Source organism: Microtus pennsylvanicus, chromosome 8, assembly GCF_037038515.1.
Source record: "Microtus pennsylvanicus isolate mMicPen1 chromosome 8, mMicPen1.hap1, whole genome shotgun sequence".
Taxonomy (NCBI): domain Eukaryota; kingdom Metazoa; phylum Chordata; class Mammalia; order Rodentia; family Cricetidae; genus Microtus; species Microtus pennsylvanicus.
In genome coordinates, this window is record NC_134586.1 from 57,675,775 (window position 1) to 57,695,146 (window position 19,372).

Sequence of the window (19,372 nt, forward strand, 5' to 3'; positions counted from 1 at the left end):
TCTAGTGTGCTCAGACCTGGGTTGCATCCCCGTGCCACACCTCCTTCCACCTCTAAAATAAAGAAATGGAAATAGAAAGGTTCAATACCATTTCCTGCTGTTGTCATTATACATTTTCATACTCTCTATTGGGAAGTCCAAGGTTTTCACTAAGAATCGATATTTTTTTCAAGCAGTATGCCTATTTTTTCCTATCTATACTATCTTCCACTTACTTCAAACTATCCTTTGTTTATGTGAATTAAAAACTGGGTCCACACTACACTGGTGTGTCAAAACAGGGTTTCTCTGTAGCTTTGGAGCCTGTCCTGGAACTAGCCCTTGTAGACCAGGTTGGCATCGAACTCACAGAGATCATCCTGCCTCTGCCTCCCAAGTGCTGGGATTAAAGGCGTGTGCCACCACTGCCCAGTTCGACTTACTTTTATAATGGTGCTAAAAATGATAATACCTTCTGAACTTTTTAATTCTTATTCGTTTTTCAAGGTGTGACATTAAACTGCACCTTTAAAAACAAAGTACTGGTGGGGGCAGGTGTTGGGGGTCTGGGTGTGTGCATGTAGAGCTCCAAAGACAGCTCTGTGGAGTTGATTCTCTCCTTCCACATTTGTGTGGTTTCCGGGGCTTGAACTCAGGCCATTAGGCCTGCAGGGGAAGCACTTTACCCCAGGGATGTGTCATTAGCCCTGGCCTTTCTTATCCTTACCATGCTAACACTTTGGGAACTCTGTCTTATTTATAGCTTTTGTTTTGTTTCGAGACAAGATGTCTTATAGCCCAGGCTGTCCTCAAACTGCTCATCCTTTCCCCTCAGTCCCTGACTTCTGGGAGAGCAGGCCTAAGTCACCCAGCCAGACTCTAGGTCTTTAGGCTTGACATATTTAATAAATGAAAGCTATGTTCTCTTAGATTTTCTCATTGAATAAAATTTTTTACTCAAACCACGAATTTTAACAATATTTTGAAAAAAACATATGTGTGTAACACTATAATCTGTTTGGTATCATGGTTTGGCTTGGGGTGTTATTTGTCTGTGAGCACGGAGCAGAGGCCTCACATATTAGACACACAGTTTGCCGTGAGAGTTCCAGCCTCGTTCTGCTTTCACTTTCCAGCAAACCTTTGCACCCACTGTGCGGTCACCAACACACGAAGCTCAAATTCTTGGCTTGAGGGCGGGGATCAAGCTGCATTTTTATTCCAGAACTTCGTTTTGCAAAATACGAATTTTACTTTGTGCTGACTTCTTACAGTATTAGACCAAGTTGTGGTCTGGATTCCATTACCATTTCTGAAGATTAACAAGATTCAAGATTCATGTTTACCATATTTTAAAATACAGTATCAAGGGGCTGGAGAGATGGCTCATCAGTTAAGATCCTTAGCTGCTCTTCTAGGGGACCTGAGCATACATACCTTCATCCGACGGTACCCTCTTCTAGCCTCCAAGGGCACCTGCGCTCACACTTAGAAAATACACACACAATTAAAACTAAATCTCAAAGAACTACTTGATCAAAACTTCATTCAGATTTTTTTTTCTCTTTTAGGCATGTTTCTAGTATTTAAAAATCTTTAAAATGTGTAAATACAAAAACACTGCACACCTGTTTCAAAAAAACTCACATTGTGGTTGGCTGTGTTGGGACACATCTAACCCAACACTCAGAAGGCAGAGGCAAGTGGATCTTTTTGAGTCTGAAGCCAGCCTAGTCTACATAGTGAACTTCAGAACAGTCCAGGGCTATAGAGACCTATTTTTAAAAAATCAGAACAAAAACCCAAAACAAAACCTTCACATGGGGCTAACACGGTGTATTGAGTTAGTGAGTTCCCTAAATCCACCAGTATTTGTGTAACTGCATGCAACTAAACGTCAAATTAAATACAAATGTCCCTTCAATGACATGGGCCCAGCTGTCAAGAGTGTTTCTCATGGCCACCGCAAACGTTTCAGTCAGGACTTGGCTGTATGGAACCTAATACCCAGCGCTCCAGGTGCACAGCAAAAAGTCTCTCTCTGACTTGGCAAACAGCACTGAAACCAGAGACCCCCTCCAAAACGCCAATTCCAGTGTTCCACCTCACCCCGTCCCCTCCACACAGCCTTTGCTCCAGCCTAACAGGATCCTTATCCTGAAGATCTGGAGCAGCCAGGCTTGTCTCGGTTTCTTCATCTCTCCTATTTCTCTAGTTCCACAGAACCCGGGGAAGAGGCCTTCCCGAAACGCAGTTCCGAGGCCCACACCGAGCCGCCAGCCACGGCCTCCTCCGACCGTCCTCAAAGGCAAGAGCTTAAGCATCCTCAAAGGCAGTCCAGGACACCCGGCACAGGCGGCATGCTGTGAGGATTCCACACATAGCTGTTCTGTATCACGGATCGCACAGTAGCCGAGGCCTACAGGCTACCGGCATGCCACCATTGGCAATGAAGGCCACAGACGTGGAAAGCCGAATCGCCCACTCCGTCCGGCCACAAAGTGAACCGTCCGTAAGCTACGTGGTCGGAGTGTCCAACTTCCGAACGAGTCTGCGCAGCTGCACACGCCCAGTTCCGGTGTGCCCGACAGCCATCTTCCCGACAACCCCTCCGCTCCCACTGCACGCCGGGAGTTGTGGTCTTGGAGCAGGCTGCGCGGCGGGCGCGCGTGGCAGGAAGCGGAAGCGGCCGGTGGCCCATCCCCGGCCCCGCCTCGCCGCGCCGCTCGCCGCCGGGCTATCACTGACGTGTCTCTCGGCTGGGGAAACGCTCTCCGGAGCTAGCAGAGTCGACTCACTCGAAGTGAAGTGCAGCCGAAGCTGGGCGTGGAGTCGGATCAGCCGCCGCCATGGCGAGTGAGTCCCTTGGGGCCACCCTGCGCAGCCGGGATGCGTCTCCTTACCCTGCTCGGGCGCCCGCCGGCCGTGCTGCCCGATCCCGGCGGAACGCGGCCTTCCCCGATACCCCTAGTCCCCGCGGCCCCAGACCGAACCCTCTAAGTCTCCGCGCCCCCACTCCCGGCTCCCACTCGTGCCGGGCTCCCTCAGGTGCCCACAGATTACTCTCTAACTGATTCTCTTTCTGTTTCTTCCGTCAAAGTCAAATTTCTGGAAGTTATCAAGCCATTCTGTGTCATCCTGCCGGAAATTCAGAAGCCAGAGAGAAAAGTAAGTTCCCCAGGTGGTGGTCAAAGAAGCTTTGAGAATCTGGGCGCTGGAAGTTTACAGTTGAATTAAAGATGGCCTCAGCACACGGAATGGAAACTGCCCCTCTGGAGTGTAGCTGTATGTACTGGTGTACTCAGGGGAGCTGTCGAAAGGTGACCTGGTTGTGTGGGAATTCCCACGAAACCATCTTGTTTCATTTGGAGCATCTTGAGTAGATGGTAACAAAGCCTCGGATTTGCCTGGTCCAAAACTGGGTCTGAGCAGTGATTGAATAAGACCTCAGATAGGATCCCAGATTGAGTTACTCTCCCTCCCTTCGCCTCCAGCAGAGCAACTCATGGGGTGTTTCTTCCGTCTAGGAGGTGATTTTAGTATCCAGTTTCCAAACGAAAAACCCAGTCATGGAATCGATTTGAACGTGTTTTTATTTTTTTATGTAAGCTGCCTCAGCATTGAGGGTAAACGCAGTAGATGAAGTTCGCAGCCATTGACAGCAGGTGCTTCAGAGTGAAGGAAGAGAGAATCTCCGTGGCTGTCAGCTTCAGCCCAGGAATAAATGGTCCTAATGTGAGATTGCCCAAATGAAGGAAAGTCCAGGTCTCTTGGTTACAGGAAAGGGTAAAGCCACTTTAAGTCCCTGGGTTCGGACTGTGGCATACTTTCACATAGGGCATCTGTAGTTGGCATTCACTTGGATACTTAGTATCTACTTGTAATAATTTTTTACTGAAGGTGGTTTCATACAAATGCCTTGTAGTACCCTAACTGTCTTTGACAGGTTGATGTGCAAAGTTTTTCCTGCTCCACCTCAGTGCAAAGAATCTGGCTCTAGGGCCAAGAAGCCCAAGTCCCACCCTTCTGTAATCCTGTGACCTTGGCCTGGCAGAACTAGGGAAATGGCAATTTTGGATAGGGTAGAACTGTGGCCCAGGACTGGAAGTTGCCTTGAGGGTGTGGAAAGGATTCCTGGCAAAAGGAATGTATGATTTATTTCCCAGTGAAGACAAAACGTTTCTGTGCTTAGATGGTAGGTTGTTAGATGCAGTTCTTATTGATTTTAAATGGAAAGGCTAAAAGAAGTGCAGGGAAGAGGAATAAGATGGCCAGGCAGATTAGAAATGACCTTGGCAGTAAGGGCTGGAGTGTGGCTTGGGGCCTTTGCAATAGAGGGCAAATCGTGGTACTATGTGAGATGGGTTTGGGGCTGTTTCAGAGGCAGAAGATTCGAGACTTGGGTGAAAAGCTTTTGATGTTTTACTCTTAAATGACCAGGAGAGGAGGCTTACTCATTTAAAATAGTCTTGGAAATTCGTCTCCTTTTTTCTAACAGATTCATTGCATGGGCTGGGGAAGTGGCTAGTGATGGACATGAGGCCTGTGTCTGGTGTCTGTCACCAAGATAGCTGCTGGATGTGCATATTCATTACAAGCTTGTCTTTCTAGTTCCTGGGAAATGCTGTTGTTTCCCCTCGTTAGGCACCAAATTCTTGGTGTGGTAGGATAGGATGGCAGATAGAAAAGGCAGATGTTCTTGGGAGACGGAGGAGGAATGTGAGCCCCCCAGCTGCCTCTGCAGGGTTTGAGCTTTGAATTCACCCCACCCATGTTTGGGTGCATTGCTATGTCTTTCTGGGAATGACTGCATGCAGAGGATCAGACAGCCAGCACACGGAGTCAGTGCTTGTTGGGGCTACTCTCGGCATTTCTCTCACTTAATATCATTAGTCTTTAGCTGTCTGATTTTTATTGTTTGTTTGTTTTTGTTTTGGGGGTTTGTTTGTTCTTTCAGTGCAGGGTTTTTCTGTAGATTTGGTTCCTGTCCTGGAACTAGCTCTTGTAGACCAGGCTGGCTTTGGATTCACAGAGATCCACCTGCCTCTGCCTCCCAAGTGCTAGAATTAAAGGTGTGCACCACCTCTGCTCAGCTAGTCTTTAGGTGTCTGTTAAACCTGTCTGTAGCCAGTCTTGATGTGGGATGTCCTTCTGTATATGTGTTGTTTTTATTGAATAGTTAATAAAGCTGTTTCGGCCAATGGCTTAGCAGAGTAAAAACAGGTGGGAAATCCAAACAGAGATACATACAGAGGGAGGCGATCTGGGCAGCCGGGAAACGAACAAGCGGTCTCTGTTTACAGAGTCTGTAAGTGAGGTCAGGCATTCCTGGTTAAGACCCTGAAGAGATCTCTCTATGTAATGACAGTGGTTTCTTGAACAAGAGGAACCTAGAGGTTTCTAACCAGGCTAGAGAGTAAAATGATTTGTGTTGACTGTTTAACTTAGTTGATTTCTTAGTTGTGACAACATTCCTGACCACAGCAGTGTAGTGAAGGATTGTGTTTGGGCTTCCTATCCAAGGGTACAGCTCATCGTGACAAGGAAGGCATGACAGCAGAAACTTAAAGCACACTGGTCACATTATGTCCCCTGTCAGGAAGCAGAGGAAGGTGAAGGCCGGTGCTCAGCTCACTTTCTCCTTTTTATTCAGTCCTGGACTCCAGCCCATGGATTGGTGCCACCCACATTTAAAGTGGATCTTCCTACTTGATTTAACTCAGTTCAGAAACTTTTTCATACTCATATCTAGACGTTTGTTTCCATAATGGTTCTGAATCCCATGAAGTTGACAATTAAGGTTAACCATCACACTTACATACCCAGGAAGGGGTGAGCAAAAACTGATGCTGCTGTGTTTTAGTGAGCAGGTTACACACCCGCTTTTCCTGTCATATGTCCCCAGCCCCCGTGTTAATTACAGGCTTTACTCTTGATTCACAGTCTCAAGTTTTCTTTTTGTTAGTTAATTTGTTTGTTTTTAAGACAGTGTTTCCCAGCAGCTGTGGAGCCTGTCCTGGAACTCGCTCTGTAGACTATTCTGGCCTTGAACTCATGGAGATTCACCTACCTCTGCCTCCAGAGTGCTGGGATTAAAGGCTTACGCCTCCAGCGCCTGGCAGTCCCAAGTGTTTTAAAGGAGTTCAGAGTCAGGAGACTGTTAAGTGTACTGTAGGAAAGTGGCTGCTATGCCGGGAAGTTTGTCTGTTTGGCAAGTCACTTTGGCTGCAGTGTTCATCATCTTGAGTCTCAGCTGTTACTGTGAATGGTGATGAGCAGTAGTGTTGGGCTCAGACTCACCTAAGCTGCAGGATTTGGGGCAGATTAAACTTCCCTGGTCACTGCTCATTGTCACATAAAGATAATCTGTGCGTTGGGAGGATTATCGGGGGCAAAGATCCACAGGGGTCTTTGCATCACATCTTGGACAGAGAAAACACATGATGTACACTACTTAGTGCTATGGTATGTTCGGTACACATTTGACCCGCCTCTGATAAATGGGGCACGAGATCTTGTTTGGATCCATCTGCACTCATTTACTTGTGGAATAACTTGCTTTCATTCCTTCCTTTCCAGATTCAGTTTAAGGAGAAAGTGTTGTGGACAGCTATTACCCTCTTCATCTTCTTAGTATGCTGCCAGGTAAGCTCTGCGCTGGTGTTGGTAGGGGTGACTGGGCTGGGAACACCTGTGTGATACCTGCTCTCGCCCGTTTGCAGATTCCCCTGTTTGGCATCATGTCTTCAGACTCTGCTGACCCTTTCTACTGGATGCGAGTGATTCTAGCCTCCAACAGAGGTAGGACCCTGCTCACTCTGCCTTCCCCTGCACACTGGATATGAAGAGCCTGCTTTACTTACAGGCTTGGCTTTATATGGAGCTCAGAAAGTTCATGAAGGTGCAAAGCTTGGAAATAGAGGATGTTGGTGTGGAAAAGTCATGCAGCATTTGCTGATGAATGCATCCTGTTGGGTCTGAATGCAATGCAGAACCTGTAATGACAAGATAAGACTGCATTGTAAAACATTGTTTAAAACATGGAAAAACTAGAATACTTTTAAATACCTAAAGTGATAACATTCTCTAGAAGGCATAATTTGTTCCTCAGCTGAATTCTTTTCATATCTATATATTACAATGTGTCTAAAAAAATAGTTTGTAAGCCCTGCAAAATACCTCTGTGCACAGTGAGGATTTTGAATACGTGTTGATACTGCATTTGATTAACTCATTTAAAAAATATATTCCACATTAAATTGGAAATCAGAAGTCCAACTGGTTTTAGCATAATGGGAGGGGGCAGTTCATTCACAACCAGATACAGTTGTAGCAGCCCCTTTCCAGACTCTGGGAATGATTTGAATCTTATCCTTCCTTACTAACTGATGAGGAGACCAGCCTCTCTTATCTCCGTGAGGCCAGGGTCAGTCTGGTGCTGAACTGAAGTGCAGCAGTCTGTTTGGATAGCATGACTTCGTGCACAGAGGAAGATGCTTTCCAGCAGGGTAGACTGCATTAAGCTGTGCTCTAATTGGTATTTGGAGGTGGTTCTGTTAGTTGAACGCTTTTGACCTTGTATTGGAGTACCCCAGTGTTGCTCACTGTATTTAGCTGTGTTTGTTTTCCTGAGCTAATGTTGGCTGTGTCTTGCCTTCTTCCCTCAAGGTACCTTGATGGAGCTGGGCATCTCTCCTATTGTCACCTCCGGCCTTATCATGCAGCTCTTAGCTGGTGCCAAGATAATTGAAGTTGGGGATACCCCAAAAGACCGAGCTCTCTTCAATGGAGCCCAAAAGTGTAAGAAAGATCATACATAATGTTCTAATTTCCATGGTTGAGGATGAGAATTTGCTGTGAAGCTTCTGGGATTAAAGCCATTGTGCTCTGTGCCCTGCTCTCCTTACTGCCCCTCTGCATGCACCCCATGATCTGCACTAGGGAGAGGCAGAGCAGCAGCTCACCCCTTTACTGTGCAGTTTGCACTCATACATCAGAGCTCATAGAACATATGACAGGCTGCTGCACCTGCTGCTTCATTATTTGTCGGGTGTTTTTCTTGTGTGTGCGAAGGGGGCTTAAGTGGGGAGAGGGCACGCCTCTGTCCTATGTTCCTTACTAACTTGTGAAGTGAAGAAAGACGGTCGTCCTGCAGGCTTCGTTTTCCATCTGGAAAGGGGTGGGAGTGTGATCATACAAGTGATGGGCGTTACTGGTAACTATGGCTAGCCACCTGCATCAGTGTCCTACTTCTGAACTGGAGTAGGTTATTCAGGAAAAGTTTTTAAACTTTTTTCTGCCTTAAGAATTTAGGAGTTTTGGGCTGGGTTTGTAGCTCAGTGGTAGAGCACTTGTACCATGCCCAAATCCCTGGGTTTGATTACTGATACTGAGTGGGGGAAATCTTTTAAATAATGCAGGGTTACTGAACAGGTTTTTTTGTTTTAAGTTTTTACAATTTTTTTCATGTGCATGTGCCACTGTGTGTGAGTGTGTGTGTGTGTGTGTGTGTGTGTGTGTGTGTGTGTGTGTGTAGGTCAGAGAACAACTTGGCAAGCGTGATTCTCCTTTGAATGTGTCGGTTCCGGGCATCATACTCAAATCATCCAACTTGGCAGCAAGTGTCTTAGCTACTGAGCTGTTTTGCTGACCCTGAGGGTGGAACTCAGGTCATCAGGCTTGCATGGCAAGTAAATATCAGCATAGACATCTTGGCTACCAGTCCCTGAACAGTTTTTTTTTTTTTAATTTCAAGTAGGGACTATACAAGGCAGACTCTTGAAAATTTAAACTGAAATTTAAATGCTCACTCTTGGAAAAATAATTACCATGCCTAGAAACAAAATAATAATAATATTCAAGAAACAGTCTGCAAAGGAAGCAGGGCCGGAATATAAACTTAGTGCAGCAGGATTGGTTTTATCCCAAGGTCTTCTGTGCTCTGGATGTGGATCTGAGTGGTAAGCTTAGACCCCGCCTCCTTGTGGCTCAGCATAGAGGTCTCCGGATCCCAGCTACCTGCAGTGCACCGGTGCTTCAGGGGTGCCGGCACTGGCACTGCGTTTCGTCTCTGATTGTGCCTGGGTTTCAGCTGCCTTTCCTAAGACCACTTTTGCCGTGCTTCCGCCCTTCCTCCATCACTAAGCAGGAGGTGAGACTGGGAAGCTGCTGTGCTTTTGTTGAGAGCATCTGTGTTGTCTCACAAATGGACAGTGTGACTGTTGATTCCTCCTCCAGCTCCTTGGCAGCAGTGTCGGCACCGTGCTTTTTCTTCCCAGTGGTGGGCATTCAGGTGTTCTTTAACCGTTTCTTATGTTGTGTACTGTCCTCTTTGAGAACACAGTTCTCTTGATTTCTAGTGTTTGGCATGATCATTACTATCGGTCAGTCCATTGTGTACGTGATGACGGGCATGTACGGGGACCCTTCGGAGATGGGTGCTGGAATCTGCCTGCTGATCACCATTCAGGTAATTGTTACGCTTCCCCCCTCCCCAGTATCTGAAATACCAAATCTCGCTGTGTCTCAAAGACGCTGGAGGTTGTGGGTTTGCCCTTCTTAATCCACCAGAGGAAGACTGAGGACTCTCGCTAACTCAGCTTTCTGTTCTTACACTCAAGAACCCAATTACTGAGGAAGAGAGTCACGTCCATCGGGAGCAGTAACATCTATTTGGGTTCTTTAATCTCTTTCTTGCTTTCACAGCTCTTTGTTGCTGGCTTAATTGTCCTACTTTTGGATGAACTCCTGCAGAAAGGATACGGCTTGGGTTCTGGCATCTCCCTCTTCATTGCTACCAATATCTGTGAGACCATTGTGTGGAAGGCTTTCAGCCCCACCACTGTCAACACTGGCCGAGGTAAGGACCCCAGGAGCTCATGCTGTAGTTTAGCAGAGGTTCTGTCTGGTAGGCACAAGCTCCTGGCTTTTCTGTGCATCCACTATGTTTTAAAATATAGGTAAGGTTATGCTCATGGCAATACCCAGCATAGATTTTTCATTTGCCTCATTGTGGTTGGCATACTAGATATGAGGGAGGTCTGACCTCACTTCTCAGCTCAGTAAGGACTGCATTATATAGTAGGTGCTTTGTTTTTTAACCTCTGTCTTGGGTAGACATCAAGTCATATCCACTTTGTTGACAATGAAATTGTACACATTCTCACCTTTATGTATTTTGACGATTCCTGTGGATCATTTTGGAAACAAACAAACAAAAAACCCAACTAGAACTATTAAACAAAAGTATTTGATCATACTTGCCCTTGGGCTCAGATCCTGGCTGTAGGTGATGTGAGCACATTCCCCTATAGCTGATCTGGGCCATCATGTAGTGAAGGGATCATGACACATAAGTAATTCCAACACTCCAGATGCTGAGGCAGGAGAATCTGAGGATTTGAGGATTTGAGGTGAGCCTGCACTATGTAGCGAGGCCATGCTCTCACAAAATGAAAAGCTGAGAATGTAGCTCAGTGGTAGAAGTTCGTGCATGGTTTGATACCTGGCACCACAGAGAAAGGAAACAAGAGACCACATGATGCCTGGCTCGTAGTAGGTACAGATCAAATATTAGTATGCTGTGGCATATCCATTAAGAAAGAGTACCCTGGAAACGGGAATGTTTCTAATCAGAATATGTGAAAACAAGGGAAGCCTTATTTTAAGACATAATAGGAAAAGAGACTTTTGTCCCTAAATGTGTTATTTATTTAGAAGTCTTATGAAAAATATTTGTGCATGTTTTCATAAAATTGAATGCAGAGGCAGTTTCTGCCTCCAGAGACCATATAACCCTGTACATCTAATGAACAAAAGCTGTCTTCTAATGAAGTTAAAGGCACATTGGGAGACTGGGACAAGGAAAGGCAGGACTTGTCAGACTAGGATGTGGAGAGGCGGCAGGTGAAGGTGCAGTTGGAGTCCACTACTTAGACCACATGGTCAGGGATTCCTGCAGTAGACATGATAGCAGAGAAGGGAGCAGGGTGGGGCTGCGTCCCCAGCACCCTGGCCGCCCACATGCTAGCTTATGCCCGAAATAACAACACACAAACTGTATTCATTTAAACACTGCTTGGCCCATTCTATCTAGCCTCTTCTAGGCTAACTCTCGCACCTGGACTAGCCCATGTCTAATATTCTATGTAGCATAGCTAGGTGCGCTTACTGGGAAGATTCTAGCCTACGTCCATCCTGGGTCGGAGCTTCATCGCGTGTGTCTGCCCAGGAGCTGGGAGCATGGCGTCTCTCTGAGGTGTCTGCTCCCTAGAGGAGAGCTGTCGAGTCTGAGCTCACTTCCTCTTCCTCCCAGCATTCTGTTCTGCTTACTCCACCCACCTATGTTCTAACCTATGAGGGCCAGCCAAGCAGTTTCTTTATTTTTTTAACCAATGACCTTCCTCCATCAGTGGTCAGTCCAGGCTCAGGAACCAGCGGAGGCGGGTATTGCATTCTGGAGCTGGACGGAGTCTAGCAAAACACTGCTGAAGAAGTGTCATGGCAGCCTTGAGCAGACAAGATGTGAGAGCATGGATTGTTAGGGAAGATGTGGGAGATGGGGCTGAGGTGGAAAACCAAGAAGTCACTGGAGGAGTCTCCATTGCCAGGCCTGGTGGAAATGTAATCGGGAAGGTGGTTTGATTTCCTGGCTGCCAGTGTGGGATGAGCTATACCAGGGAACCAAGGGTGATAGCATTAGTAAGGTACAAGAAGTATACAGAGGGCACAGGAGTAGCCAGAAGGGCTACTACAGCTTGGCTAGCTCACCACTGCTGCTTCCTTGAGCAGGGCAAAAGTCTAGGACCGGGGATTAGTGTGGATAGCTACACGGTGTGCCACAGAGGTGGTGCTAAGTGTGTGGAAATGCACTAGTTCCCAGAAATTTGCCAGATACAACAGTAATTCTAAAAATTACTGGGACCTAATCCTGGCATTGTTGGCTCTGCTGTGGGTCACCATGACGAAAATAAGGAAGAGCCACAGGGAAAGGTATTACAGAGTTGTTGAGTAGTCTTGAAAGACGTGCAAGAAGCAACCAACAATGCTGAGGTTTGCAAGCTGGAACAGGACAAAAGCAGAGCGCTTGGTGGGGAGCTTAGAAAGGCTGCTGGGGATAAGTACAAGCACTCCCTTCTTCCCCTGGCCTGCCTGGACCACCTTCTCTAAGAGGCTTGTCCTGGCTGCAGCTCCCATATCCCTGAATACTGAATAGGAGATAGACCACAGCTGAAAGGTAGGAGGGTGTAGGTAGACTTTCCTGTCCTACCAGCCAATTCCAGCCAGCTTAAATTAACCCATTTCTATTAATTTATGTGCTGCCCCGAAGCTCATTTACCTACCTCATCTATGAACTTCCCATGTTGCATCTTCCGCATCTGGCTCACAGCTCTTTGTGACTCCGCCTGCCTTCTTCCCATCATTCTTAGTCTGTTTCTCTCACCTAACCTTTTCTTGCCTGTCCATTGGCCAGCCAGCTCTTTATTAATCCTTGAGAGTAACACATATTTACAGTATACAAAGACTGTTCAACACCATTGGGCTTCCTCTAGTCTCCCCTTTCCCTACAGATATTTGAGACCCTTTTTCTGCTCCTTTCACCTTTCAGGAACCCGTCTGTTGGCAGGCCTGCTATTGGGCATAACTTGTGGAAGGGAAAAGACTGATCTCAGGCCATACATCCATGGTCTTCCTCCTAGTAGTATTATTGGTGTTTGGAACTGCGAGCCCAAACTTTCTCAACTCTTGTCCACTGTGGGCAGCCCTCATAAATGCTCTTATTGCCCAGATTATAGATCAGGACTTGGCCTTTTCTAGGCAACATGTGTCATGAATGTGTTTAAATTGGTGGCTGCCCTTCCACATGTCTGGTAACCTAAGAACTGAGAGCAACCAGCTCATCTTGAAGAAAACAGCCCATGCTGTAGTTTGCTTCTCTGAACTCCTTCACTTTCCACTCAGTCTTGGTCATTCAGAAACTGAGAGGCAAGGTGAGCCGCTCTTCGTCCTCCACCACCTTTTGTTCCTTTCTGCCCGCAGGGATGGAATTCGAAGGCGCCATCATTGCTCTGTTCCACCTGTTGGCCACCCGCACAGACAAGGTCCGAGCCCTTCGAGAAGCGTTCTATCGCCAAAATCTCCCTAACCTCATGAACCTGATTGCCACCATCTTTGTCTTTGCTGTTGTCATCTATTTCCAGGTATGTTCAAAGTCAGCTAAGTAGGTCTGCCTTGTACAGAGTCCAGCTCAGACCCACATTGTCCTTCCACCTCGTGTTCTCAGGTTGATGTACTCACCTTCATACTTAATGGGATTTTTGTATTTGGGGGTTTGTTTTTGAGACGGGGTCTGTCTAGCCCTGGCTGGCCTCAAACTCACTATGTAGATCAGCTATTTTTAAGCTCACATAGATCATCTTTCCCTGCTTCCCAGGTGTTGGGATCAAAGGCTTATGCCACCATGCCCAGCATTCTTTGCAGTATTTTGATAGTCACTAAAGAAGTTGCAGCAGTTAGCTAGGTGTGATGGCTCATTTGGGTGGGTAGTACAGAAGACCAAGAGTTCTAGGACAGTGTGGTGTATGTAGTGCAATCCTGTTTAAAACAAACAAGGCTGGTGAGATGGCTCAGGATATACAGGTGATTGTTGCTAAGCTTAGTGACCTAAGTTCAGTTCCCAGGACCCACATGGCAAGAACCAACTTCCGTATGCTGTCCTTTGATCTCCACTTACACACTGGCGTGCATGCATCCCCACGGGCACACACACATATTTAAATACAATCAAAAGAAGGGGACAACACTTGAAAGACACTTGTTTGTGATAAGGAATACTTTTCTAAGGCCAGGCAACTCAATAGTGACTCTTGCTGATCCCAGCCAGCTGCCCACTTAGTAACAAGTCAGTCTTCCAGGGCAGGGTGAGTAAGAGTTTGCATCTTCCGTCTGTTGTCCTAGCCTAGTGTCCTGGGCACTGGGTTTGTGACAGAAGAAGATTGATGCTCTGGGATCCAGGGTTTCCGAGGCACTTGGTCGGTATTGTAGGAGAGCTTAGCTTTTGTTGATGATCACATCGTGGATGATCACTGCCTGAGAACCATTAACAGGATTTGGAGCTGGTGGTTTTTATGTCGGCCTTTTTGTATAGGAAGAAAAGGGCATGTGTCCTCAGACACCATAACAACTGATAACCCAGTGGCAGAACTGACACCCAGGGCCACCTGACTTTCTTAGCCACACTGGGGACTCTAGGCAGAATAGAACAGTAAAAGAGTGTGTTGTGTTTTCCCTGTAGGGCTTCCGAGTGGACCTTCCCATCAAGTCGGCGCGTTACCGAGGCCAGTACAACACCTATCCCATCAAGCTCTTCTACACCTCCAACATCCCCATCATTCTGCAGTCTGCTCTGGTGTCCAACTTGTACGTCATCTCCCAGATGCTGTCAGCCCGCTTCAGTGGCAACCTGCTGGTTAGCCTGTTGGGCACTTGGTCGGTGAGTGTCACTGGGTGAGTTAAGGATTGTTTGTACTAGTGTAGCTAGTTGTGGTCCTTTGTGGCAGGATGTCTTAACTGAGGACTAAATATTTCACTCAAAGGTGAAATTTCTTTATTGCCTTATACAGATGCAGTTCAATGAGATTGCCTGTAGGCATGCTTATGACCCCGCAAGGCATCTGCTCAGAGCTTCTTGACTCCATGCTGTGCCATGTTTGAAGCAGCATCCAGAGAAATTCTGTAGTTAGACTTTCCTTTGGACCACCAGCTCACAAATAACGACATGGAAACTTATTATGAAAGCTTGGTCTTAGCTTAGGCTTGTTTTTAATTAGCTCTTATAACTTCTCCATTTTTATTAAACTACATTCTGTACTGCCCTCCTGCTTCCTCCATGTCTCCCCACGTCTGTCAAGTGCCTAAATTCCTCCTCCTAAGTCCTGTACTCCTGCCTAGCTCCTGGCCGTTGAGCCTTTTATTACACCACTCACAGCAGTGCACCTTCCCACGGTGTGCAAATAGCCCACAGCAGACTTCTGTCTTACTCCTAGGACACGTCATCTGGGGGCCCAGCTCGTGCTTATCCAGTTGGTGGCCTGTGTTACTACCTGTCTCCTCCGGAATCATTTGGCTCAGTGCTGGAGGACCCTGTCCATGCTGTCGTGTATATTGTATTCATGCTGGGATCCTGTGCGTTCTTTTCTAAAACATGGATTGAAGTTTCGGGTTCTTCTGCCAAAGACGTAAGTCTAAGTTGACATTCCTAATAGAGACAGGTGACCTATTGAGACAGCTGTTGATATCCAGGGAGTTCTACTTGTTACCACTTTATAAGTAGTGGTTACTTACAACCACTCTAAGTTAAGGATCTAAGGATCGCTCTAAGTGCTCCATCCTGCAGAGTGGTTCTGTATGGAAGCCCAGAGGGCAACAGATGGAGATTGAGAGTTGGCTCTGAGTGTTGAACCTGAGGCTAAACTAGAAAGGTAGACCTCTGTGTGAATGAATGCATTGCTACAGGTTAAAAATCCTCCGTGAAGACTGAAGGGCTGGGGGAGGCAGGAGGACATCTGTAGCAGGTTAGTTCCACTGTGAAGCACCCCTCTCCCCCGGCATCTGGCTCATGTGCTTGTATTTGGGTCATGTAGGTTGCAAAGCAGCTGAAGGAGCAGCAGATGGTGATGAGGGGCCACAGAGAGACTTCCATGGTTCATGAGCTCAACCGGTAAGTATGGTCACTAGCCCTGAACACTAGAGGTACCAGAATAGCCCTATACAACCCTGTCTACCATAGACAGCGCAAGAGCGGAAAAGGAAGCACACAGCCAGGGTGTTGAAATAGTGGTGGTGGGGGGGATTACTAAGCTGACTTAGGCTGGATGGGCCTGAGTGTGCCTAGAGCAAGCTGAAAGCATCCTCAGAGTGGGTGGGGCCTGGCACAGATTAAACAATGTACCAGCAAGAGCTGGTCTGACAGGAGTGGTTAGTGTTCAGAGGCCAGAGACTGCCAGACTCAGCCACGGTGATGGAGGAATGTAGCGGTGACCTTAGGGAGAGAGGGAGAGGAGAGACTGGAGCTCCAGGAGCAGCAGGGGACCCTGTGAAAACCTCTCTGAAGGCAGAAAGTGGCTGGTGCTTTCCAGCCACTCTGTCACAGTCTGTCACCATGGTTGGCTCTTCTGCACTCACGCAGATCACCCAGTTGCTTCACAGAAAGGGCAAGTGCTCCTACGAAGCTGCCTGACCTTACTCTAGGAGGCTGCCACAGGAACGCCAGAATTACAAGGTTCCTGCCAGTTTCTGAGCCAGAGGCAGCACAGCTTTTCACTGCAGTCCATAACTACTAAGGCCCCTGACTGGGAGAAGCATAGCAGCCCCAGCAGAGATTCCTGATACTTGTGCCTCCTGGCACATCTGTGGAGTTTTCAGCTTCCGAGTAGCAGAAGAACGGAGATGAAGTGTCTTATGTTCTTTCACTATGTAAAATGTAGTGTGGCATCAGCCATGTTTGCATTTGTGCTGGTCACATTCCCAGAATCCATGTGGCCAGCTTAATGGGCCTTTTGGGCTTTCTGGCTCAGTAGGCAACACAGAACTGTTTGTCTGTCTGCAGGTACATCCCCACAGCCGCAGCCTTTGGTGGGCTGTGCATTGGGGCCCTCTCAGTCTTGGCTGACTTCCTGGGTGCTATTGGGTCTGGAACCGGAATCCTGCTGGCAGTCACCATCATCTACCAGTACTTTGAGATCTTCGTCAAGGAGCAGAGCGAGGTGGGCAGCATGGGAGCCCTTCTCTTCTGAGCCTTGTGTGCCCATGGACCAGGGTGAGGGCTCCAGAACTGCCTGGAAAGGGTGCTCTTACCACTGGAGCATGCTACCGTGGCATAGGGACTTTTAAATTTTTTTATTAATTTTTTTTTTATTTCATATCTTTTCATTCCACTGTGTAAAGTGCTAGGAAATTTCCAGTTTGAAATTTTGCTTTTTATTCTGGCATTGGCAAAAAGAAAAACAGTAGAAGTGAATTGTTAGCTAATGACCAGAGGATGTGGTAACCGATTGTTCCCAAGTATCTGATGTAATTTTTATTTAAACCTTTGCACTACTCAGTGCCTGGCAGCTGCAAGGGTCCCAACTGCCCCCAGGCAGTCTGTGGCCCTGGTTGAAGGAAGCACAAACTAGGAGATGTCTCCATCTCATGTGGGCCGCAGAAAATGGCTGCAAACAGATGTGTTTTCTGGGGACCTGCTTGTGGGGGACTTCACGAGATTAACTCTCGGGGTGAGGACATCTGGCCTAGGACTCTGTACGATGCCATCAATCTGTAAAGCAGGTTTCATAGGACAGAGCTGCTACTGGAGGAATAAGTGCCCCGGAAGCTGGCCCGCCTACTACCCTGCATATGCTCTGGGTGGTGCAGCTAAGCATGCAGACGGTGAACAACAGCAAGATCTGCCTGCCTACCATTGTCCGCAAGGCGGGGACTCCAGGCTCTTTCTGGAGCCTAGCCATACTAGATAGCTGGGTACATATAAAGGGCTTCATGCTTGCCCTTCCTTGGTTCCCTCTAGAAAGGGAGCTCCTATGGTGTCTTCCTCCTGAAAATTTCCTGTTCCAGTTTTTAGAATCTTTTTTAGAATTTGTTAGGACCAAATGTAGACTGGCTCAGGAACTATAGGAAAATACACCAGGGTTTGGATCTCTTAGGGAAGTTGCTCAGAATCCTGTCTGGAGTTAAGGTATCTGGGGTGACAGGTGACATGGACGTGGGGGTTAGGAGCTCAGGCCTGTAAGAGAGGCCCCCAGACAGACAGTGCCTAGCAGCAAGGATGCAAGGCTGCAGTTTGAGATCAGAGCAAGTAGAGATTGTCAGCTTACCTTAAGACACAGGAAGGTCCAAGTTGTTCCCACAAGGGGGCAGGAGTTCTGGGGGATGTGGTCACAGCCTGCCAGCTACATCTGAGTCCTTCTCACCTCTGGAAGTAGCAAATGCCTCCCTGACCCAGGGTTCCTAGGGACCCTTGCTGCTGTGCTTGCCAGAAAATGGCAGTCAAGGGACAGTTAATTACTTGCCCCTACACAGGTCAGCAGCAGGGCCAGATCCTATGCTCACAGCCCAGGACTCACCATATCACACGTGGCCTTGTCTAGACCCAGTCCTGAGCAGAGGAGCCTGGTGCCCTCCCAGTCCACAGGGTCTTCCCACTGCCCCTCCTCTGCCACTGCCACAGAGCAGGAGGGCCTCCCACCTACACTAGGGACTCCACAGCTTCTGGCAGGCAGGTGCAGGGTCCCCAACTCTGGGCTGTGCTGGGGAACCCACAGCCTCATCTGCTGTAGCCGTCAGCTGGGCCTAGTAGCCTGTGGTTGATGGTCACCATTTGTGGGTGAGTGGGGATGACCTGGCTTCCAAGGACTGTCACTGTGGACACCAAAATGGCTTAACTGAGATACAGTGAAAAAGTGACAAATAAACCAACTTTTTACAAGCTGCCTCGTCATCCTTGCTAACTGCCACTGAGAGCAGAGGACTTGTTCGGGGTGTTGGCAGTGAGCCAGGGTTACCAGTGGACTAGTGATACCTTCCAGGAGCGGCTCTGCCAATACTGCCTGCCACTCCTGGGAAGCATGGAGCTGGGGCAGTGGAATCCTGTGACTTCCAGGACAACAGTGTACACCTGGGTCCCAAAGGGTACTGGAGTGAGCTGCCCAAGCCAGGTAGGTGGCACAAGTTGGTGGGCACCTATAGCTCTAATTGTCCAGGCCCAGAGCACAGTTGCTTATAGGGAGGCTTGGGCTGGCTGAAGTTGCCCTGGCACTAGACCTGCAGCCAAAGTAGAGTATGTTCTTGGTGCTGGCCAGAGCCTGATGGGGACAGGTGACCTGGGTGGTAAACCTGGGAACTGATCTGCCAGAAGCTTCCGGTTTACATATCCATGCAGGTGACAGGGCAGTTCTCGGGCAGGACTGGGGGCGGGGCAGGGGGCTGGCTCCCTGCACATGCTGCTCCACAGCTTTGGAACACTTCTCTGCTCCCCTAGGATTGCTTGGTGGGCAGGTATGAGCCTGACTGCAGAAGCCTGGCCTCAGCATCACTGCTTAAGACTGCTCAGATGCAGGTGGGCAGCCAGCTGTGCCCTGCACTCACCTGCCTGCCAAGCACAGCTGAAGCCTAAGCCAGAAACATGGCTGGAGGTGGTGGGGCTCAGGCAGCAGGTAAATGTTGGCTTCTAGAAAACCTCCCACTCTAGAGAGAGACTGATCCTCTTGCTGCCTGGGGACTTGAGACTACATCTGCCAGAACCAGCCTGTCTGCGGGAGTCAGCAGAGCCCTGGTTACAGCAGCACTTTGGCCTAACATGCCAGACTTGGCTTATGCCCGAGGCTCCCTTCCTACTGCT

At 48.0% G+C, this 19,372-nt stretch overlaps 1 protein-coding gene across 1 annotated transcript; it reads left to right on the forward strand.

Annotated features, from left to right (window-relative positions):
* Positions 1-2,660: 2,660 nt before the first annotated feature.
* On the forward strand, positions 2,661-18,460 carry Sec61a1 (SEC61 translocon subunit alpha 1). Its single transcript, XM_075983546.1, has 12 exons — positions 2,661-2,835; positions 3,080-3,147; positions 6,559-6,624; positions 6,702-6,780; positions 7,648-7,779; positions 9,339-9,448; positions 9,685-9,838; positions 13,018-13,178; positions 14,273-14,470; positions 15,024-15,215; positions 15,621-15,697; positions 16,586-18,460. The coding sequence occupies exons 1-12, from the start codon at positions 2,829-2,831 to the stop codon at positions 16,770-16,772; spliced, it is 1,431 nt and encodes a 476-aa protein (XP_075839661.1). The 5' UTR covers positions 2,661-2,828; the 3' UTR covers positions 16,773-18,460.
* The last annotated feature ends 912 nt before the right edge of the window (positions 18,461-19,372 follow it).